Raw genomic sequence first — 25,605 nt, forward strand, 5'->3', positions numbered from 1 at the left:
AGACTGTTTCATAGTCAAAAGTTCCTCACATCAACTTTGAGTTAAATCCAACAACCCAAACTCTCGGCCCGTCAGCTGTGAATACGACGCCGCCGCTTTAAATCGCCTCTCCAACCTTCTGGCATCTGCTGTGTGTTGTTTGGTGCCGTGGCCTCTCCACCAGTTAATACCATGAAATCAACGGCACAATCCTCCTTCTGACCAACAGGGAGATTACATGTGTCCTCTCTTTAGCATGCGCCCTCTTGACATGGAATACACTATCCTCTTGATACCATTATCGTCCGTGGAGCTCCACAAAGCCCACTGTCCATCCACATGTACCGTTAACACACACACACACACACACACACACACACACACACACACACACACACACACACACACACACACACACACACATTAGCCTGTGCTTCTATCAGATGACATCGGTGTCTACATGAGCAGAAGGGCCTGATATTAATCCCATCGCGTGTTCCTTTAATGTTCCTTTTGTTCTTTGGACTTACATGCTGTTGCTTCACAGACTCAGCTGTGAATCATGACATCACTCTGTGGACCCAGCATGGGTCTGCATATGTGTGCGTGTGTGTGTGTGTGTGTTGCATCACTGTACTCTCTGGAGTGTTTTTTCTCCTCACTGATGAATATTTGTTCTGTTCTCACTGATGTGTGGACCTAGGGCTGGGGCGATGAACGATATGATAATCAACGTCTTCCAGTGGAATCATATCGTGATGAAATCATGATCACAACAGGCACATGCTTATTGAAAGTTCTCAGAAAACCAGATCATTTTGCACCGCAGTTCTTAATTAAATGACAAAATACTCAAATCTGCATTTTGTCACGATGCCGGAAAGTTAGCAGGTTGATGACAATATCGGTGAAATTCAAACAATTCCCGATACTCAATTCTATACCACGTTAAAAAACAATTTGATTCAGTGTTAGGACGTTAAACATGTCATAAAATACCTCCTTTATCTATTTCATATTGCTGCGAAAAGGTCTCCTTCAAACAACCGTATGTATTCAGGTGTCTTGTCAAATACTACATTTGACAAGATTACGTTTGAAATAAGTTTTGTGATGACGTTATAACTTAGCTTCATCTTGTGTTCACTGACTGGAGCTTGAACGCATCATGATGGAACTCCGTTAACGTTGGCTGTTAGCCCATCGGCTGCTTTCCAGACAGATTTGTGTCTAATGTGTATCATTATCAAGAACAAATGTAAACGTACACGTTGATGGTGAAGATACGCCGTCTTCTCGGGTTTTAGAGGCCGCTAGGTCGCCCAGGACCACCAGTGTCTTCTTCTTCAGGATTTGGTCATTGACTTGGTATCGACGAATGTGTTGTCATGGCATCCCTAATATAAACGGTTTATTTATTGAATTAACAAAGAAACATGCCGTGTCGTGATATAAACTGGTATCCATGTGACTGTTGGGATAGAAGGTTTTGGCCCAGCGGCAACACAAGAAGCCCTAAAATCTACAGACGAGAAGAGGTGCTACAAGATGGTCATCAAGTGAAGCAAGTAGAGACATACAGGTCAGTGTGTGTGTGTGTGTGTGTGTGTGTGTGTGTGTGTGTGTGTGGCTGGTTGTTATGTCATGGTATAATACTCAATGTCTGGCCTCGTGGTGATATCTACACCGCTGCAACAGCATCATGACAGAAGCTTACTGATAGAGAGCATGAACACCATCTGAGAGTAGACACAGAAAATAAAGCAGGCTGGAGGGGAGAGGAGAGAGGAGGAGAGAGGAGAGGAGAGAGGAGAGGGGAGAGGAGAGAGGAGGAGAGAGGAGAGGGGAGAGGGGAGGACAGAGGAGGAGAGAGGAGAGGACAGAGGAGGAGAGAGGACAGAAGAGAGAGGACAGAGGAGAGGAGATGAGAGAGGAGGAGAGAGGAGAGGAGAGGGGAGTGGAGAGGAGAGGGGAGGAGAGATGAAAAGAGAGAGGAGAGAGGAGGAGAGATGAGAGGAGGAGAGGGGAGAGGAGAGGGGAGAGGAGAGAGGAGAGGAAAGAGGAGAGAGGAGACTTTCCAAATCTTCTTTGCGACTTGTTCTGCTGTTATTGGAGACTCTGAAGTGAAAGCACGTATCGTTCTGCAGTAACCGTCCCAAAGCTCTCCCAGGCGGTCAGTCTGCAGCAGTCCCAGCTGTGCTGCTAGCTAGTTCTCTGACGTCGTCTACAGGGATGATCTGCCAGGAATCGGTTGCTTCTGTCTCGCTCCCCTACTTGACCAATCCTGCTTAAGAATGAGGTTCGGACCGCCTCCCTCATTAACATACGGACACATATATATGTATTCATTTATACATTTATTTATGCATTTATTCATTTATACTTAAGACATTTTTTGTCCTCCATAGACGTAGGGACACGTATACGTCTCTGGTAGAGATCTGTCAATCACAGTGTAGCCCCGCCCCTAAATCATCCCCTGCTTTATGGTGTGTTTGACTCTAAATGGAGCATGAACATCATGCTGTATTGAAGAAGACTGTAAACTAGAGATTGAAACCATAAACTCATGTTTACAATGTTTACTGAGGGAATAAATCAAGAGAGAAGTAGAGTCATTTCAGACTAGACTTCGATACAACCAGAGGAGTCGCCCCCTGATGGACACTAGAGAGAATGCAGCTTTAACACACTTTGTGTCCGTCTCCCTCCTCCTGAACCCTCTGACTCCATCTCTCTCGTCTCCACCGGGAGAGTTTTGAAATGTAAACATCCCCCTCAGAGCTTGAGGAATGCAGAGCGGCACGCCGAGGCGCAAGAGACGGCCAAGCACTGCTGCAAGGCCTCTGGTATGCCAACAGCTGGCACACCATCCGAGACGCAGTCGGAGAAAGAGATGGAAAAGAGAGACACAGAGAGAGAGACAGAGAGAGAGACAAAGAGAGAGGGGACAGAGAGAGAGACAGAGACAGAGAGAAAAGGAGACAGAGAGAGAGACAGAGAGAGAGACAGAGACAGAGAGAGACAGAGAGAGAAAGAGAGACAGAGAGAAAGAGAGAGAGAGAGACAGAGAGAGAAAGAGAGACAGAGAGAGAGAGGGAGACAGAGAGAGAGACAGAGAGAGACAGAGAGAAAGAGAGAGAGAGAGACAGAGAGAGAGAGACAGAGAGAAAGAGAGATTTTGATTTTTAGAAAACCTTTATTTCTTAAAACAAAGAAAGAACAAAAAGCATTGTCATGGCATCAAGAATGAAACAAAGCAAATCAAAAGCAAAGAAACACTCAAGTCCGTTTCTCTTCACAGTTGAATATTAGTCCAACTCCAGACACACATTTTGTTTCATTGCTGCACCGATTCTCAATGAATCCTGCATATTGTTCATGTAAATAAATAAAAACAACAAAACATGTCCTAGAGTTGCTCTTAGGCTGGGAGACTTTAGTCACCATCAGCTCTTTCATTGTTCAGCTCTTTATTGATCTTCTGAGCTATTTTCTTCAGTCTGTAGCCTTCCTTCACTGTTATCCCTCCTCTGTCTTTACTCCTCATGTGTGACCTGAGAGAGCTGGAGAGCTTCTCTTTGTCAGAGAAGTAATCCTCCACATTAACTCCTTTCACACTTTTAGTTCTCCTCAGAAACCCCTTTATCTTCTCCACACTGTAGTCTCTAGAGCTCCTACCGCTGCCAGCCCTGTGGTCAGAAGATTCACTGTCAGCAGCAGAATCCTCCTCCATACTGGACTCAGGGTCTTCCTCCAGACTGGACTCAGGGTCCTTCTTCCGACTGGACTCAGATTTAGCAGCTCCTCCGTTTCCTTTCGTTGCCGCTTTCTTTGCCTGTGAGCTTCCATTGTTTTCTTTCTTTTTCCTCTTCCGCTGGGGGACTTTGAACTGCCCCTCGTCTCCCTCCATGTCCACCTCACTGCCTTCCCCCACCTGTCCTCCATTACTCTCCCTCCCCACCTGTACCTCACTTGCCTCCTTCTCCCTCACCTCCTTAAGCCCACTCGTCCCCTCCTTCCTTACCTCCTTAACCCCACTCGTCCCCTCCTCCCTTACCTCCTTAAACCCACACGTCCCCTCCTTCCTTGCCTCCTCAACCCCACTTGTCCCCTCCCCCCTCACCTCCTTACCCCCACTCGTCCCCTCTTTCCTTACCTCCTTACCCCCGCTCATCCCCTCCTTTCTTACCTCCTGGACCCCACTTGTCCCCTCCTGTCCATCTTGTTTGTCTCCTCTGCCCTCCTCAGAACCTTTCTGGTTTTGGTTCTGGTCTTTATGAGAACCGTTTTTTCCAGGACAGGCTCTGCTCTGATGTCCCTGTTTCCCACAACTGAAACATTTAGAATCCTCAGTTGTCGCAAAAATGAGGTAATCAAAGTCCTCCACTGTGACTGTGAACACGAGGTCCACCTGTCTGCTCCTGTTCTTGGGGATCATGAGGAGCTGTCTCCTGTGAGACACCACGTGCCTCAGAAGTGGAGACTTGGCCCCAGATGACAGCTTCTTAACTTTGGACACGATCTTTCCATGTCTGGACAGCTCTCCGGTTATCAGCTCATCTTTAACAAACGGTGGCACGTTGGAAACAGTGACTCTTACCGCCGGGTCGCTGAGAGGATAGACGGGTAGGAAGCCGCCGTTCACCTCGATCCCGGTGTCCAACACCCGTTCCGTATCCTCTTCGGTATTACAAAACACGATCACCGCACCGTTCATCCGTGCAGCGGACCTCACGTTGCTGTGGCCGATGATCTCCCCCACTGCCAGGCTGCAGTCCTCCACCGAGCACGGGAAACGCGGCGGAATCTTCACGCCGTGTTTCCGCGTTAGTTTGGTGAAGTCCATGGCGGCGTGCAGCACGCCAACCAGCGCGTGCTGATCGGCTGCAAACACCACCAAAAACCCACCTAAAACCCCCCAAGTGTTCACACAAACACTATGAGCCCTACACACCACAATACACTGTCATATGCAACGTTAAAAAACGAAGCAAAATGTCGAAAAATCGCTAATAATCACTCTCAGACACGCTCCGAAAACTCACCACTCCTTCCACTCAGAGAGAGAGAGAGAGAGAGAGAGAGAGAGAGAGAGAGAGAGAGAGAGACAGAGAGAGAGAGGGAACAGAGAGAGAGAGAGAGACAGAGAGAGAGGGAGGGGGACAGAGAGAGAGAGACAGAGACACAGAGAGAGAGAGAGACAGAGAGAGAGAGGGAGACAGAGAGAGAGAGAGACAGAGAGAGAGAGAGAGACAGAGAGAGACAGAGACAGAGAGAGAGAGACAGAGACAGAGAGAGGTGAGTCCAGGTGTGACACTGTAAAAGGATGTGGCGTGTTCCCCTCTCACTACTTCTTCCTTTTTGCTTAAAAAACACACTCAACACTGCATGAACAGTCGAGAACACTCACACACACACACACACACACACACACACACACACACACACACACACACACACACTTACATACACACCTACACACACACACTCACACACATAAAATCCACTGGCAGGGTCACACAGTTCACTGGTTGCCATGGCAGCAGGGGGAAGAGGGTCTATTCCCACCAGTGGGGAAAATTTGCAAAAAGAGTGTACCTCCAACACACACACACACACACACACACACACACACACACACACACACACACAGCCACTGTCACAGTGACTTGTGCCATGTTCCTGCTCTCTCCCCAGTTTGTTTGTGCTGGCTGCAGATCTGTGGGCTGCGAGGGCATCTGGTACGTCTGTAATACATTCCCGTTGTTAAAGGGGAATTTCACTCTGTTTCAGAGTCGGCTAGAAGGAATTTGGTATAATTACAGCAGCGTGTGTCCCCGTTATGACTTACTCCGGCTATTTGGACTCGCTCTCGGTTTCAAGCCCGGGTGATGCTCTGGAGAGCGTTTAGCCGAGATGACAGAGTCCATACTGTGAACTCTGGAATAAAAGATGGCATTCAAATCATGTTCACGCTTCAAATATGATCCCGGGATGTGGCGCGCACAGACACATAGAGGCCAGTTGCTAATGCAGGCAGGGTGCGGGGGGGGGGGGGGGGGGGGGGGGGGGCATCATGTCAAACTGACCCCTCTGTTGAAGCCTCACGCTGACCTACTATTCACAGTATTCATAATCAGTACGACGTTACATTGAGTATGTCCTGTGTTCCCACCTCAGAGCATGTGGATTTTGTGAATGCAGGAATCTTCCCGGATGTGGACTGGATTAGCAAAGAATTTAGAGTCTAGGTCATGAGCTTACTGGACATACTTGGATGCAAAACTGCACTTTGTCTCTTCAGACCATGCAATGGCAAACGTAAGGCTAGGTATCATTTAAAGAATACCGCTATCAATACCAGCACCCTTAAAGTGATACCGATACCAGTAGAGTACTTCGTTCGATACCCATCATGTGAATGGAAGCATTCAGGGTCATAAAATTCATGTTTTTAGTGGGCGTCAAAGGGGTATAGCCATACTTTGAAGGTTTTGGTGGCACCTCGACACGCTGAACTGCCAACCTTCAAACACGCCGTGTCCCACTTCACCACACCACGGACTCTATGGGGCGTAGCTGCTGTGATATTGGGCCGATCAGACGTCTCAATAAATCAAAGAACATTTGCAACTAGTCTTTTTTTTCTAGATCTGGGTACAAAAACAATGGAATGCAGGTACTGTTTGATACTACTTGGTACTGGGTCATTTGGGTGCTTCACCATATGGACTATGAAGAATACAGTTTACAAAATTTACCTTGCAGCACTGCAGCGGGTACAGCAATGAAATGGAAAAATACCTATAATGGTACAAATATTGGTGTCAATTATTGGTTCATATCAGTTATCTATTTATGACTGTAGGGAGCAACAGTTTTTGCATGTGCAGGTTTGGTGCTGAAAGTTTGATGCTCAGATTCGGTGCTCAGGTTCGATGCTCAGGTTCGGTGCAGGTTTGATGCTCAGGTTTGGTGCTCAGGTTCGGTGCTCAGGTTCGGTGCTCAGGTTCGGTGCTCAGGTTCGATGCTCAGATTCGGTATTCAGGTTTGGTGCTCAGGTTCGGTGCTCAGGTTCGGTGCTCAGGTTCGATGCTCATGTAACATAGTTGAAAAGGTTCAGGTTAAATCCCGCTAAATGGGAAAACTACGCCACCTGCTGTTGGAAATGTGTACCTGCACTGAATAGTAGCCGCAAAGGACTATGGGTAATCCTCAATGCGACGGAGGATTCGTTACGAGGTAATGTGTCTGTGAATGTCCGTGGACAATATAATGTTAACTAGCTTGAAAAGTACTTAAGAGTTGAGCTGGCTTTATTTGTTTGAATATTAATTGTCTTAAATTATATTCGCCATGTTTTCATTAAGTCAACTATACATTTTTTATGTGTTTTATTGCCAGTAAAAATGTCTCCGGTTTAGCTAGCTAACACTATCGTGATGCCGTCTTTCTAGACAGAGCATGCGCTGTTGTCCACAACAGATGACCATTCTTCTGTGTTGTCCTTTTTTCATAAATGCAGGTATGTTACACGTTGTTCTATAGAGTGTGGTAATATTTTAAACATGCAGATGGAGTATTTTCTATAGTCTGCATGTTTACTCAGTTACACAATTGTTGTCATAAAATGAAAAATACTTTTAAAAAAGGTAACAGTCTAGTGTGAGAAATCTGTATAAATATATTTTTGGTTATATATTTTTTTTTTGGATTTCTCCTCATACATTTAAGAGAGAGACAGTTTCTGTTCTGTTTCAGCTATTTTACTTACATGAATTTAAATCCACTATACAATCACTACTGTTTCTATGTATTTCAAAATGGGTAATCCTAAATGCGACGAAGGATTCGTTACGAGACAGAGCATGCGCTGTTGTCCACAACAGATGACCATTCTTCTGTGTTGTCCTTTTTTCATAAATGCAGATGTGGAATAAATCTGCTGTTACCACAAGCCTGACCAGCTCCATGAGATTCATTTAGCCAGGAGACATCTTACAGAGGTTACACTCAGGTTCGATGCTCAGGTTCGGTGCTTAGGTTCGATGCTCAGGTTCGGTGCTCAGGTTTGGTGCAGGTTCGGTGCTTAGGTTCGATGCTCAGGTTCGATGCTCAGGTTCGGTGCTCAGGTTCGGTGCCCAGGTTCGATGCTCAGGTTCGGTGCTCAGGTTCGGTGCTCAGGTTCGATGCTCAGGTTCGATGCTCAGGTTCGATGCTCAGGTTCGATGCCCAGGTTCGGTGCTTAGGTTCGATGCTCAGGTTCGGTGCTCAGGTTCGGTGCCCAGGATTGATGCTCAGGTTTGGTGCTCAGGTTCGGTGCCCAGGTTTGATGCTCAGGTTCGGTGCTCAGGTTCGGTGCTCAGGTTCGGTGCTGAAGTTTGGTCCCGGGGGTGAATTCAATTAAGGAGAATAAAGAACGTCCCGCAGGGCTCCATACTCAGACATTTATCTTTTTCCACCCAGTGAGATGTGTGCTTGAAACACAGCTACAGTCAATTAACATTGATCTTTTTTTTCTACGGAGGACTGCATGGATGTGTGAGAGTGTGTGTGTGTGTGTGTGTGTGTGTGTGTGTGTGTGTGTGTGTGTGCATTTAATGTGGGGAGCTGGTGTGCATATGGAGGGTGATCCATTGGCTTTGTTAATACAAAATCACATAACCACATCCCCAGTTGGGTTCAGCATCACGATCAGTGCCATTTTCCACATCTATAACCTCGAAAGGATTTATTAAAAATAGCGTCCAATCAGCCTCTGGACATTCATCACTACTGTCACTCATCAGTGGAGCTGGATGCTCACACTCACCACCAGCCATTGAAGATGATAATTAACTGTGACATGTTGATAAATGTCACGGGGCATAAAATCAACTCACCAGCTCATTTTTATTAAATGGCACCGTAGGTGTATGTGAAGCAGCTTGTATGTTGGTGACTGTGGCTCAGTGTTAGAGCGGGGTCGTCCTTCAACCAGTGGTTCGATCCCCGGCTCCGCCAGTCCATGACGATGTGTCCTTGGGCACTCAACCCTAAATTGCTCCCGTAGCTGTGCCAACGGTGTGTGAATGGTTATGAATGGTACATTCATGAATGGCACATTCATAACCTTGCATGGTAGCCCCGGCCATCAGTGTATGAATGGGTGTGAATGGGTGAATGATGATGTAGAGTTAAAGCACTGTGAAAAATAAAAAAAAGCGCTATACAAGTACAGTCCATTTACCATTTATGTTGGAAAAATGTAGCGCGGTTTGGGTAAAATCAAAATCGCAATCATAAAGGTGACACATCCCAGGAATAAGCACGTTTCCATGGTTTTTCAACAGGAGTAGTAAGTAAGGACCTAGTAACGCGGCAGAGCAAACATGTTCTGCTGTAGGAATGTATTGTGTTACTCTTCACACTGTATTTACAGCTTTGAATTCAGAGAACAATCATTGGTATGATTCACCCTTGGTAACGGGAGATATCAAAGATATTTCTTATGTTTTGGTACATGATTGAAGTACGTTATGTACAAATGTTTGAAATGGCCCACAGCGTATCACTGAGTCTAGTTTATGCACACGCTGGTTTCCCGGCTTTTAATTCTAATCCTGATTTCATTCATAATAAATAAATACATGAAACATGAAAAAAACCTGGGTATTTATCAAATCACAACTGTTTCAAGGTTCCTGATCACCTGCAGTGCAGCTTTGAACAGATTTGAGTTGATGGAGATACCTCAACAGTTGGTAGTGTGTACGGTTTGGATGCTGGATGTCTGAACGCGTTCACATCGTTATATATTTTCAGATCTTTTTTTTGGGTTTTACCGACACGTACGAGAAGTTCCAATTCAAAACCAAAACGTTCAGAATCGAGTCCCAAGTTAAGTCCTAATTCAAGACCAGCGAGTTCCAGTTCAAGACTTAACAAGTCTAACATTAGAAGTCCAAATTAAAGAGTCAATTTAAGTCATATAACAATTCAAGACCAACATTATACAGTGTAGGCGCACAACACATATACATACACAAAAATATGTATATGTATTTTTTTTTTTTTACAAAATCGATTTTTGAATCGAATCCTTCTGGATTCTGCTTTTCAACAAAAAATACATGAAACTCATTCCTGTGACATTTCCCCACCGTCTCTTCATTTTGTGATTTTTGTATGACTTTCCATACGCGCCCACTGAGTTCTAGACACAGTGAGAGTACTGCATTGTTCCATCGCCTCTGGTGTTAGTTCACGTCTGTGGCAAAAGGACGGTGCCGACATGACTGTCCCTGAAGACTGCAGGAGGTTTGAAAGTGACGAGGTCCGATGAGCGCGTACTGTACGGACTAATGCACGCACGCACGCACGCACACACACACACACACACACACACACACACTCACAGACACACATCGACGGTGGCTGAACGTTTCCCCTGACACCGTCACACCTCTCTGTGCTCGGGTCAGCAAAAGGTGTAGCAGAGGGAGCAGCTCCAAACCAGGTTCTGTGATAATCCAGGCAAGCAGACTGCAGTAAAAACACACACACACACACACACACACACACACACACACACACACACACACACACACACACACACCAGACGCTGTTGAAATCCGACACCTCCTGTGTAGCTGGCCCCGCCATCACTCTGCTGAGTAATATGACATTTAAGCCTTAATCTCCATATGTGTCTGTGGTTGGGTTAGTGTGTGTGTGTGTGTGTGTGTGTGTGTGTGTGTGTGTGTGTGTGTGTGTGTGTGTGTGTGTGTGTGTGTGCAGTACATCTGCCCATCAGTGGACAAGTAAGTGCAGTGGCAGACTATGCATAATATTACACCATTATGTAGAGCGTGGCTTGACTTCCTACTGCATAGGTTGCAGATTCAAGCCAGGCGGCAACCTCCGGTTCTGCCGAGTGAAGCCAATGAGGAAGTGTGTCAAAGCTGCATTCTCTCTAGTGTCCACCAGGGGGTGACTCCTCTGGTTGTATAGAAGTCTAGTCTAAAATGACTCTACTTCTCTCTTGATTTATTCCCTCAGTAAACATTGTAAACATGAGTTTATGGTCTCAATCTCTAGTTTACAGTCTTCTTCAATACAGCATGATGTTCATTTAGTACATTATGCTCCATTTAGAGTCAAACACACCATAAAGCGGGGATGCTTTAGGGGCGGGGCTTACTGTGATTGACAGGTCTCTACCAGAGACGTATACAGTGTCTCTATATCACTCCTCCTCGGTCCAGATATGGTCATGTCTGTTGGCCACGACATGATTACGGTGAAATCACAGAACTCCAGGCTTCAAAACATCAGTCCACACACTACTGAGTGACGAGTGCTCTTCTTCTGTACAGTCTGTGGTTCAAACCTAGAAGAGGTGAAAAAGACTCCTCAATCTGACTACTTTTACGTTTCTCTACAAAACCTTCCAAAATAAAAATACAGCAGCACTGAGATATTTAAGAAGGTGCACAATACGAGATTGGGAACATTTCGAGTGCCTCTCGACGCGGCGACGCCCGTGATGGCACCGGTGTCATGTGACCTTAAGTTTAGAACGATGCTCCAACCACCTGTCTGAAGTTACACATCTTCATACAAGACTGAGAATACACAAATAAGAAAGTGTATCAAGATAACGTGCTATGCTATGGTTTTTTTTTTTTTTTTACAATCTTGTAGCGTACATTTCCAGATGATACAACGGACCACAAAAAAAAGATTTGTTACGTCAACAACAAACACAAATACAGCCCCGGTTAAATGTCCAAAACTGTTAAAGCATTAATAGTTTCACCCACCTTATGCTCCATTCTGGGGGGTAATTACCGGCCACACTGTCCAAGTTCACACGCACATTAATATCCCACTATTATTCAGAAAATGACAATGTTCGGAGTTCGATACGGGTCATGTTGGATATTTTGCCTGCGTCGTAAATAAGTTAAACACAGACCAACTGCCGACTGTTTGCAGAGATGCCTTCCCACAAAGAAAAGTCCACTTCCAGCGTTGGGCGGAAGTACATACACACCTTCTTTAAACAGGTTTTGGGATATGAACACAAAATCGGCTGAAGGGAATGAATGAGGGAGGCGGCCACCGGTTACGTTAATCGGAGTTTGTGCGGCTGCAGTGTCAACATGAATAATAGAGGAACATTCACTGTCATTCGCCATGTGAGCAGCTTAGGGGGAATATTGTCTTTTTTTGGAGTAAAACGGCATTTTTGGTGCACGTTTGGTGTTTTTCTATTCGCCTCCTCGTTGAAGAAAACTAGCAAACTGTGCGATAAAGTAAAGTGAGGAATAATCATGGGTAAGAGAATGGCTGTTTGCTGACGGTGTGATTCTACGTCTCCGTTGTCTGCCGGGGACGCTCTCCTTGATGATGTTCTCCATTCCTCGTCTCTGACTTTGGATTATTTTTCGTGTTGGTGGGATTCCTTAACAGGAAATGATGCGATATGAAGTGACAGAGATCACCCCACGCCCCCCCCCCATCATCATCCACTCCAACACACACACACACACACACACACACACACTCTCGCTCCCAGCTGGCCACAGTCTCTGACATGCCGAGTGAGCTTTCTTGGAGTGACAGATGGCTTGGTAAAAAAAAAAAAAAAATGATATAATCACACACAGAGGTACAAATACACACACACACACACACACACACACACACACACACACACACACACACACACACACACACATGGAGGACAAACACGTAATCGTCTCCTCAATCGGCGCCAAGCTTGGTTCTCTGCGTGGAGCTGGCGTCGCGCCCTCGGACTGTGTCCACACACAGGGGAAGCATGACCTCCACCAGCTAGCCTTGGACCAGGGACGGGCTCCGACGTCTGAATAAATCCTTTCTTCAGGACTGTAGCTGTAGCTGTTGTCGCGGCTAAATAAATCTGCCTTTTAATTTGAAATCCACTAAATATATATATACAGTATATAATTGTGGTTTATTATTGGCTGATGTCTTGTCTAAGTCACCGCCATGCTAACGGTGGTGTTTTGAGCTAAATGCTAACGTCGGCATGCTAACATCTAACTACAAAGCAATGTCTGTGTGTCCCTCGCATATCTTGACAACCGTTCATCCGATCGACTTCACACTCGGTGGCTGTATTGCCGGGGACCCGAGGCAGTGCAGTGTCCAATTTGGTGACCGTTCGGACACACGCGGCACTTTCAATATTAATACATTTGGAGTAAAAAAAGTGTCCAGTGCTGTGTGCAGCGGTGGGGGCGGGGCTTCCAACAGGCCTGACTTCCTTTTGCTGCCGAATGCCGAACAAAGCCTGCTAATGTCGAATATGCTAACTGTTCATGGATGCTGGATAAAACATTACAACCGGACTCTTCACTTCCCTGGAGTCAACAGGTAACCGAGTGGAACCAGGACGTATTTCACCGGTGTGACCGTGAGTAACCATGACTTGGTGTGTATTTCTGGGGTGTTGGTACCTTGGGGTAACCAAGTAAACACAGTCTTGCTTTAGGTTTCCGAGGTAAAACTATGTATTTACTATTGATAGTAACAATAATAATGGTCCTGCATTCAAATGTTTACCTCAGGTGAGGAGTAAAGGGGAGGCATTATTAGCAAAGCATAACGTATGCATTAGCATAACGTACTTAAATTAAGACGCTGATGCTGGATAGTTAAATGAATAACAATGCATCATCTTTGAATTGTTACATTCTGTGAGCAGAATCTGAATCTACAACATAACCAGAAACATTTCTCTCTCAGGTACTACAATGTTTACCTCTGAAGTAGAAGTACACAGTAAGTAGTATTCACTTGAGTTGCTTATTTTTAGGTGATTTGGCGGACGTTTTTTTTGGTTATTTTGGGGCGAAATGCGTTAGAATAGAAGCACAATTTCATACTTATAATAAATCTATAGCTGTTTGGGGCCATTTTAGTTGGGGGCCACATGCCAAACGGTGGAGTCTGCCTTCGGGGTTGTCGACCCCTGAACCAGACAGTATTTCACCGGTGTTTCTGGATGTGTGAAGCAGCTCGATCTTGGCAGGCGTACCGCTCTGGACCCAAACAAGAACGAGCATGTTTTCAACTAGCTCTGCTCTAGCGCTCACAGTGACAATGGCTGTGTCCTTAATCGCCCCCTCATTCATTCATGAATGTTTTCAGAAATTTGGGCTGCCTCCATTCTGCAAAGCTGTCTCCAACTAGACTCTCGCTCTGCCATAAGGTTCATTTTGCCTCAGTGTGCAGTAATGGAAAAAGGGAAAAATAGTCCCATTAAGTAGATAATTAGCTGCATGCTAGGAAAACCTGCAGTACACATGCTGTTTATCGTGCTGTGCTGCGTCGAGGCAGCGCTTTCTCATGTGTTCTTGAAAGAATTTACAAAGCATTTGACTTTTGAGAGGCCTGCAGCAGGAGACATTGAACCGTAGCAGTGATGTTTGTAGGTGGGGCCATGGGGGTTGTTACAATCAAGGGAGCATGAATGTGCTTAGAAAAGGTCCTAGTCCTTGTCAATCTATGTGCACTATCAACATAGTTTCTATATTGTATGCCAACATGAGGTTGCTATGTTGCTGCTGCAGTGGACTTTATTAAAGCCCTGAGGAATCCAAAGTAGAACGGGTTCATCCTCAGGAGAGCGTGAATTTACATCCTGCAACTTTCATTGATATTTTTCTTAAAAGTGAAAGTTTGGGCCGGATGGTCACCGGAAACCGAGGGAGCGATCCTCTATGGACTGCGACCTTTTACGGCACGTTTGGTGGATAATAATGTATTTTTTGAGACGCCTTATCACAAACAGAGTGGCTCTTATCTGATACTTTTAGTATGTATTTGATAGTATTTAGCGTATTGTATCACGTCGTGTTTTAAATAAGCTGCCCAGGGACTACAGATGAAAATGAGCACATTAGTTCATTCGGCCACATTGACATCAAGGTGTCAGCCGAAATGTTGATTAATGTGCACCGTCTCTTGGAAACAAATATCAGCGTATTGCAGATATATCGCTACCTGTGTTTGTGTCCATCGATATGTATCAGATATATATATATATATATATATATATATATATATATATATATATATATATATATATTGTGTCTCCAGAGACACTCCAAACAATTCAACTCTCACTCATGAAGAGAGCAGAGAGCAAAACGAGCGTTACCTTCTTAACAATGAGACGAATCCTTCTTCTTCACACACACACACACACACACACACACACACACACACTGTGACGAGGCGGAGGTTGTAGTTTTGCGGTGCGTGAGCAGAGAGAAGTGTAAACAGGATTATCTCTGATCCGACGCGTCGTGATGCGTGGTCGGAGCTGAATGTGTGTTTGACCTCAGAAGGGTGGTGAAATGACAGAAACTAAAGTTGAAGCCGCGCCAGACATGAGCTGGAAACCCCCCCCCCCCCCCCCCCCCCCCGACAATGTACGCACCAGCTGTTTGCTGCACATACGTTGTGTGTGTTTGTGTATGGACCTCCGGCGGGCCGTGTGAGCGTGGATGCGTTCACGCTGTCTGTACACTGTGTGCGCTGAGACGAGTCCCATCGATCCGACAGATTACAGCAGCAGCAGAGGAATGCAGAGGAGCAGCTGAGAGGAGCTGTTCTTCTGTTTAACACCAGTCAGTCACTATTCACCTGCACAGCTAATCAAACTGGGTGGGATTACATATATATATATATATATATATATATATATATATATATATATAACTAAGCTGCTACGTATTCATCTGAGTGGTGACATTCTCTAACATTTAGTTTTTGGTTTTGTTCGGCGCTCTGCTGCTTCACCTGTCAATCGAACACCTCTGAGGTTTGTTTGACGCTCCTTTTTTAGAAAAAAAATGAACCAAGATGGGTATTTCTGCTGAAACAAGGGTTGATTTTCTTAAATAAACAGCAAAGTCACAAAGTCACAGCTCAAATGTGACCCAGATGTCAGGGCTCACAGCTTCAAAGACAGGATTACAAAGTGAAAGCAGAGAATAACCTGCACCACCTTTCTGTCTTATCGCGCCGTGATTGTATACGAAAAGACATCTTAAAGACACAAAGACCAGGAGCACACTTACAAACCAGAGTAGTGTGGAGCAAAGGTGTCGCTGCTTCACCTGCTTCAGACATAATATCACTTTCAGGTAAAAAAAAAAATAAAATGATCTGGACGACGGCAAATGAAGGGAATGAGTTCACCTGCAGCTAGCAATTAGAAATGATGTCATCAAAGTAAAAAAAGATTCCCAGGCTCAGGAATGAACATCCAGGCTCTGTTTGTTGACACTATTGATCAGCATTTGTAAAGGTGCAGACAGCCTGGTTAAATAAAGGTTTAAATGAAAATAAATAAATAAAAAAATTATTAAATATATCGACGGTTGAGGTTTCTGTATAAGCCTCTTAAAACCTGGGAACTCTAATTAGACAAAACTTCCTCAATATGAGTTCTGGGAGGAAAAGTTGTCTTCAATATTTTGATCATTATCATTATATTAATAACTGTATAATTATTACGTTAACACGGAAGAGTTTAAAAAACAAATAATGACAAAATACACACGGATCAGAATCACGGATCAAAGTGTAAATATACATGTAACTCATAATTAATATCTATTTATATTGCTGTGAAAATATCTATAAACGTTTCTCATCAAAACTACATTTTACAGATTACATGTGAACACATCATGAAAACGTTACAATCTACCTTCAGCCAGTACTCATGTTCACTGAGCAGAGCCTGAAGGCATCACGATGTAGCTGAAGTGAAGCTTAACGAACGGTCGCCTCGCACCTAAGCCACGCCCACAGCTGCTCAGCCCTCGCCGATGTCTCGATGCTAAACGGCGATTAACCGTCGACACGTTCTCTGCCAGCGCACCGCGAGATGACATCATCCTTTCTATTGAGGCCAGGCCAGCTCAGTCCATGAGCCTCGGACCCAGCTGGCCCGAGCTGGCGTGCCTGGGCTCCATTGTTGTGTGTGTGTGTGTGTGTGTGTGTGTGTGTGTGTGTGTGTGTGTGTGTGTGTGTGTGTGTGTGTGTGTGTGTTTGTTTGTTTGCAGAGGGGCTGTGAAGCGAACGCCACTAAAAATAGGACCTGGGCTGTTTTTTTTCCTCCAGAACTGTGAAATCTCAAGGACTGGAACTTTTTTTTTGGGAACCAATTCCATCAAATATCCGTCTCCCTACCGTCCTCATCCTACTCACTCGTCAGTCTGTCCTCAGTGAATGCTCCTCTTTCAACCCGTCTGTCCCGCAGTTCAACCCCACACACGTCTTCACTTCAAGACGATATCGTTCCATCTTGCAGGAAGATGAACAAATAAAAACAGATCGGTCTGAAATGTTCACTTGTCGTGGGAACAGTCAGGCTTGTAGATTGTCCACGTGTTACCGCATCAGCAGAGAGAACTGATGATTGTATATCAGTAACAACAAGAGAGAGAGAGACACAGAAAAGACAAACAAAGACAAAAGCCGAACAGATGATGATGACGATGATGATGATGGAGCAGAGAGAGGGAGAGACAGAGAGAGAGAGAGAGAGACAGAGAGAGAGAGAGAGAGAGAGAGAGAGAGAGAGAGAGAGAGACAGAGAAACAGAAAAGACAAACAAAGACAAAAGCCAAACAGATGATGATGACGATGATGGAGCAGAGGAGAGAGGGAGAGAGGAAGAGAGAGAGAGAGACAGAGAGAGGCATAGAGACAGAGATAGAGAGAGAGAGACAGAGAGAGGCATAGAGACAGAGATAGAGAGAGATATAGAGAGAGAGAGACAGAGACATAGAGACAGACATAGAGAGAGACAGAGAGACATGTAGAGAGAGACATAGAGAGACAGAGAGACATAGAGAGAGAGACATAGAGACATAGAGAGAGACAGAGAGAGGCATAGAGACATAGAGAGAGACAGAGAGAGGCATAGAGACATAGAGAGAGACAGAGAGAGGCATAGAGACATAGAGAGAGACAGAGAGAGGCATAGAGACAGAGAGACAGACAGAAAGAGGCATAGAGACATAGAGAGAGACAAAGAGAGGCATAGAGACATAGAGAGAGACAGAGAGAGGCATAGAGACATAGAGAGAGACAGAGAGAGGCATAGAGACAGAGAGACAGACAGAAAGAGACATAGAGACATAGAGAGAGACAGAGAGGCAGACAGAGAGAGAGACAAAGAGAGGCATAGAGAAATAGAGAGAGACAGAGAGAGGCATAGAGACAGAGAGACAGACAGAGAGGCAGACAGAGAGAGAGACAGAGAGACATAGAGACAGAGAGACATAGAGACAGACATTAGAGAGGCGTAAGGAGCCCCTTCCAGTGCAGGAGAGCAGAATAATCCCTATTAAGATAATTAGTGTTTCAGCAGACAAAGCGTAATTAAACAGAAACAGACTATAAACTACCCTCCGTCTAAATTTAAACTCAGATTCAGTCAGACTGCAGGATCCGATGTCTCTGCACCCCGAACGGCAGGCGGGAGGAGCGCATGTGTGTGTGTGTGTGTGTGTGTGTGTGTGTGTGTGTGTGTGTGTGTGCATGCAGGCATTAGACGGGGGCGGTGTGTTTACAATGAGATGAAGAGAATGCTTGGCAGGACGTCAGCCTTGTAAAGCCCCAGGATTCCACATGAAAAACACGCTCACACACACACACACACACACACACACACACACACACACACACACTAACTCACTCACTCACTCACTCACTCACTCACTCACTCACTCACAAGCCCACAGAGAAATCAAACATAGGACATGAGAGAGGAGGAGAGGGGCAGACAGGCGGTCTGGAGGAAGTTTGTGTTCCTCATCAGCTGTTCTCTTTCTTTTCATCATCAGTTTATCTTCTCCTGACGGTCTGTGTGTGTATGAGTGTGTGTGTGTGTGTGTGTGTGTGTGTGAGTGTGTGTGTGTGTGTGTGTGAGTGAGTGAAGGTGAAGGGAGGTGGAGATCTGTTCTTCTTCTCCCATCAAACACTAATTTAACCCTCCGATCCCCAAAACCCGCCGCTGGGGAGGAAAAGCATGTTTTCTTTAAACCAAAACGTTTATCAGCCAGAAGCTGCAAAAAACGTCATTATTGTCAGAATTCAGGCCCTTGAACACATCATGTGTGACGAACGTTTCCGTCAGAGAAAGAAGATTTAAATTATTTTGTCATTCACGTCTCATTTCAAATAACACAGGTTGTGTAAAAACATTAAACTGTGAGCTCCTCAGTGAAACGATGACGTCATGATTGATCCATCTGAGACCAACAGTCATGTGACCAGAAATCAGAGAAACTGACTGAACTTCAGGAAGTGAACACAGAGAGGAGGGAGGAGAGAGGAGGGAGGAGAGAGGAGAGGAGGGAGGAGGGAGGAGAGAGGAGAGGAGAGAGGAGGGAGGAGAGAGGAGAGGAGAGAGGAGGGAGGAGAGGAGAGAAGCTGGAGCGCTGCAGGAATGGATATAAATCAAACATGAACATCTGAACCAAACTTCTTGGCGTAAAGCTCGTAGCGCCACACACACAAAACAAGTGACGGCAAATCCATCCAGGATGAGTAAAACCTTTGACCTGTAGGCGGCGCTAGAGAGGTCTTTCCTGGTCAGGTCATTGTCGTTCACGGTGAGGTGCAGTACTGCAGTGCTTCATATACAAACAGTCATTTTCTGGGTGAAGTACTCCTTTAACAGGACTGCCCCAACAAAAGGATAACGGCACCAGCTGACCCGTGGTGGCGACCCACAAAGAACCCTACCTGGTTCCGTGCAGTTCTTCTCGGGCTCCGAGTAAAGCTTCGACTCGTTGTCGTAGACCTCTTGCAGGAGGTGACGGCTCTCCCACCTCGCCCCCTCCTCACCCGCGGAGCTGGAGTCGTGATATCCTGGGAGTCAGGGGGGGGGGGGGGGGGGAAGAAAGAACAGGAGACGGCGGAATGGTTAGAATGGTTTCACAGAGGACTGCAAACAAACCAGCCAGACAAACCATTAGTGGCAGGCGGCTCTACCCCGAGGGCAGTCGTCTCGGTGAAAGACACCGAACGCATCACGTTGCGTTCGAGAAACTTGTTTTATGTAACGGCTTCGCAGAGATCTCACGTATTTGTGATTTCTACACATGAACGTTAGGTAACGGCTAAAAAAGACGCATGTTCCTCACGCACAAACGAGCTGATGGCCGTGACGCACGAGCTCTTTAGTTCCACAGTTAATTGACATTCCTGAACCCCCCCCGCCCCCCCCCTCGCAGAACAAAAGGCAGATGAGACATGCGTCTTGTGTCACCGCGCTTCCTGCGGGAGCATTAGCGCGGCGGCTCACGGAGCGCCGCGAGGCCGATCATTCCAGCTCAGTCATCTGGGTCATGGTATCCTCAAGCGCCCCCCCTCCCCCCCCAAACCTCCGACCCATCGCGTCACTCCCACCATGCACTGCAGCGCGCCGTCTATAAATAGCGCTGAGCTTGACTATATTTATATATTATAAAGGCAGAAACATGAAATGTTTTGCAAGCAGCCGTGTCACGGCGCAGATGGGAGAGGCAGCGCGCTAGAGCGGGATGTTCTGGAGTGACATACACTCCAGAACATCCACTGTAGTGTTCAACAACAAGGAGGCTTTGAGTCTGAACCAGGCGGCAACCTCCGGTTCTGCAGAGTGAAGAGTCTCAAAGCTGCATTCTCTCTAGTGACCACCAGGGGGCGACTCCTCTGGTTGTATAGCAGTCTAGTCTAAAATGACTCTACTTCTCTCTTGATTTATTCCCTCAGTAAACATTGTAAACATGAGTTTATGGTCTCAATCTCTAGTTTACAGTCTTCTTCAATACAGCATGATGTTCATTTAGTACATTATGCTCCATTTAGAGTCAAACAGACCATATAGCAGGGGATGATTTAGGGGCGGGGCTACACCGTGATTGACAGATCTCTACCAGAGACGTATACGGCGTTTCTACGTCACTCCTCCTCAGTCCAAAGATGATCACTTCTGTTAATCGGTTGCGAAAAAAACAACATGGCAAAATTGCTGAACTCAAGGCTTTAAAGCATCAGTCCACAAACCAATGGTGATGTCACGACGACTACGTCCACTTCCTATGTACAGTTAATGGTCCAAACCAAGACGGCAAACTTTATTACCCCTGTCAACCTGGACGAAGGCAGCGCAACACCAGATCCACTCCTTCTGTTCTTACCTTTCACAATAAAAGCCCTAGAGATATACTGACTGTCTACCATAAGTAAATCCACTCAATAGATTTCCTATAGTAGCTGTAGCTCTGCTCAATAGGAGCCCTGTAGTTGGTCTTCCTGCATCCATCCAGTTGAGTATTTTGCACATTTGTGTGACATATTTGAGACTTCACTTTCACACTAAGTATGTCTCTACAGGATAAAACATTTACGACCGTGAAGAAAGATAAAAAAAAAAAAGGCAGCTAATCTGCTTCATCAGGGCCGTGTGGGTGTGGATTGATCCGATTTGATTGACAGCGGCTGAACGACCCGCCTCACATCTCTGGATAGATTTAAACCCAGATTGGTGCACGGCAGTGTGAGATATCTCTCTCCAGCTAATTTGCTTCAATCAGATTCCATTTACTTCGCTTGTCGTCTTCCTCTTCCCTGCTTTTGCTCGCTTATTTCTGCACGTCTTGCCGCGTTAGCGACACCCGTTGGGTCAGTGGAATGGCGTGTGCCGTGTGACCAACGGCCGACCTACTGACCCCCCTGACAAAACACTCGTTTTTACCGAGCAGAGCTGCTGGTCCAAAGGCGGAGTCGATTCGTTACTTTAGTCGCGTTATATCGTGACTTTCCCGATCCAAAGCTAACGCAGCGTTCACAGCACATCGCTTCGTTTGCGTACCGTCGTGGCGTGCCGACCTCCGTCTTAGTTACTGCATGTAATCCACTGACCGTGGATAAGGATAAATAGGTAGCGACGTAATTATGCAGAAACTGTTTTAGAAGAGCTTGGGAAAACTGCATTTTGAAGCCAAAATGTTTGCAAAACATTTGAATATTTGGATTTTAATACATACGGAACACCAATGGTAAAGCTGTGATTTAAAAAAAAAAAAAAAAAAAAAAAAAAAAGTCATTGGACACTTTAAAAACACTCCTCCAAAGCACTACGAGAGGTCAAAACCTCCACAGGGTACCTTTAACATGTCCCTCTTTATATTTATTACTGCACTTTTTTGTATATATTATGAATTTGACAGCTGTCTGTAATCAAATTCCCCCTCTAGGACGAGACTGTTTTATGGTAATACTTTATGCATCAGTAAAGTAGTGAAACAACTTGATGTGTGAGGCGTGGTAATGAGGTAATGATCTAATGTGAGATTAACACCATCTACCGCCGTTGTGTTGAGTTGGACGAGGAAATGTCAAGAGACCAAACCTGGAGAAATAAGGGCCGAAATGATCCGCATGACTAGATACAATCAGAGGTACGTGAACAGAGCCAGCTGCAAAAGAAACGTGGATTTTATGTTAAAAACAAAGCCAGCTGTGCAGTGACACTTGCTTATAGTGTGTATTGTTCTACAAAGAGAACTGAAGGGTGAAATCTGCCAAGCTTCATCAGTGCCAAGCTTCCATACAGCTGTGACGCCTTTCACCCTCTTACTGTATGCTCTTCCCCTGAGCCAAAGCTTCTGTGTGTGTGTGTGTGTGTGAGACATTAGTAGAAGACATTGAACAACTTTACAGCTGTAAACTAGTGGTGTAACGGACCACGTCGATCCGTGATCCGTACGGATCCCCCTCACAGTTCAGCACACACGTGAACCGTGGATGAACTCCACAGTTTAACGTTATCCATCACAGTTTAAATAAAGCTTTACTGACGATGGTTCTCCTCCAATATTTAGGAAAATGTGTTTTTCTAGTAACGTTAGCAGCACCGCTAACGGCTAACCAAGGGCGGTTCACTTCAGCTACATCGTGATGCCTTCAGGCTCTGCTCAGTGAACATAAATACTGGCTGAAGGTAAATTATAACGTTATCGTGATGTGTTCACATGTAATCTGTAAAATGTAGTTTTGGTGATAAACTTGAATAAATGCAGTAGTTTGAAGGAGATGTTTTGACAGCAATATAAAATAGATATTAGAGATGAGGTTTTACAAAACCTCTAAGCAGATTATTATCTTCTATAATATTAAAACTACTAATGACAACATTTGTTTAAATCAATAAAACATAATCTGATATTTCCTTATCATTTGAATTGTGTTTTTATGAAGAAAAAGTCCAAGTTTTTGTCATGTAACTTGCGTATTTCAGCAACGCGACTTCCGTGGTTATTTTAACCCAAACAAGGATCTACTCCTAAACTTAACCAAGTGGTTTTGTTGCCTGAACCTGTGAAGGTGAAGACGGAAGTTTACATATATATATATATATGTATATATGTATATATATGTATATATATATATATATATATATATATATATGTGTATAAATATATAACATATTTTATATGTGTGTATATATATATGTATATACTAGTTCAAGTTAACGCGTTATTATTGCATTAACGCATTAATTAATTAACGCTGACAATTATTTTATTGTGCATTAACGCAGTTTTTTTTTAAATGCAATCCACACCGTTGATGTCAGCAAATCACCAAACCAGCGGTGGAGGAGTCTTCATCAGACTACGTGTGGAGAAGTAGAGATAAACTAAAGACAAGCTAACAGACGCCACAGAGAAGTGGAGAGATACAAACTGCAGGACGACTAGTGTTGTGAAGACGTGGGTCTGAGGAACGTTCTCAGGATCATGAATGACGTCACGTAGGAGCCTCCCTCCAGACGCACCGTCACCAGAAGAACACACAAGTCATATGAAGAGGAGAGGACTACAAAAGAGACGGAGTCATAACGCACACCGGCCGTCGCTCTCACCGGAGACTACCGGACATCGCCAGGTAACCGTCGTCACCTCTGAGTTACGGTGCATTATGTTGATGAACAGTGGGAGCTGGGTTCACATGCTCTGACTGTATGAAAACAGAAGACACACATTTTGATGAAACGTGTGGAACATTGTATTCATGTTGCACAGCAGTGGAACATTTAAATAAAGTCACACACTGAGCACAGATAGTAGAAATATAACTGATACTGTGTGAAGAATACTGCTGTTAAGAAGAACCTGATCTGTTTAAAGTGTTTCAAACCAAATGTTATTGTACTTTTGTTTATATAGCAGTACTTTAAAAATACAAAGTGAGCAATACACTACTTTTGAATTAATTATTGAACTTTGTGCACAACACTGAAATTGATCACGATTAACAACGATTCAAAATTGTAATCGTTGCCCAGCACTAGTATAAATATATATATATAAATCCTTATAGTCAGCGTATTACCTAAAGTAACTTAGATTGCAGTCGGCATGCTCGCTGATCGATGCAGTGGTAGACCACAAGCCTGGTGAATAGAGCGGTGTAACGGTGACTATGTTTTTCTGCTGCAGCCCTTCCCGACGGGGAACTGTAGCCGTTATGTGTCTCTCTTCAAAACCACGGGACTCCACTGACAAAAACAGTCATTTTACCTCGCAGAACACGCGAGTACACATACAAACCCTGGTAGAAAGTTTGAATCAACAGAACACACTGCCCTGTGCGAGATGCACACTTACACTGAGACACAGACAGACCTGGTGAGTGCCGTAGGTGGCCGGTGGTCCAGTGAGGCAGAATGCATCACCACGGCTGAGGTTACTATGGTGATGTGACTGGAGGAGGTGCATGACATAACAGCGAGTTACTCACGCACACACACACACACACACACACATAACTGCAAGCACATGCTATGTGCTGTGCTGTGCGACGCCGTCGGTCACAGACTCAGATCAGTTGTACACTTATTGTAGCAGGAATGTGAGTCATGTTGATCGGGATCATGTGAAGGGCTACAAACACTCCTTCTTATTCATCTCAAAGTCAAATTCAGATGTTCATATTCATATCTAGCTGTGGATACTTACAAGGCATTCTAATGCACAGCTTTCAGAATGAATGTGATGAACACTGTAGCGCTGTCTTTTCATACCACGCTTTGATTAATGGCTTCCTCCATACATGGAGGGTGTCCCTAAACTGTCCTCTGTAAATGTTGATACTTCTACTGTAGCTCACTTTTTCTATTATTGACTAATGTAAGATGAGGACAACAATCCGACATCAAGGATTTTCTTTGTTTCCAAAGGAAAATGGCTACAAAATGTGAATAATCTCATCAAATTAATCTATTTTCTCATATGAATTTAAGAATACAAATAAAGAGCCTATTCTAACATAAAACAATGAAAGACCTCTCTGGATCTGCTCTGCTTGGTTTCAGCACCCCGGACAGCACCGATCTGAGAATCACTCTGAATTATGAATGTTAATACATGATGATTCATAATATTCCATAGTTAATGGGCTATTTGTGATGGAATAAGACATATATAAAAAAAAACACATCGACAAAAAAATGATGCGTTCCAATTCTGATTTGGACGTCAATTACCGTGGCAACGGTTGAAGCTTCGAAGCATT

The 25,605-nt window shown here is 44.8% G+C and overlaps 1 protein-coding gene across 1 annotated transcript in view; it reads right to left on the minus strand.

Annotated features, from left to right (window-relative positions):
• The window catches only part of slc24a3 (solute carrier family 24 member 3), an 87,597-nt gene that overhangs the window by 37,099 nt on the left and 24,893 nt on the right, over positions 1–25,605 (minus strand). The window contains exon 2 of the mRNA XM_068727620.1: positions 19,786–19,911. Coding sequence (XP_068583721.1) covers positions 19,786–19,911 — 126 coding nt within the window. The remainder of the gene's footprint in view (positions 1–19,785; positions 19,912–25,605) is intronic.

This window comes from Cebidichthys violaceus, unplaced genomic scaffold, assembly GCF_023349555.1.
Source record: "Cebidichthys violaceus isolate CVI_PGR_0920_01 unplaced genomic scaffold, fCebVio1.0.p SCAF_10, whole genome shotgun sequence".
In the NCBI taxonomy this organism is placed as follows: Eukaryota; Metazoa; Chordata; class Actinopteri; order Perciformes; family Stichaeidae; genus Cebidichthys; species Cebidichthys violaceus.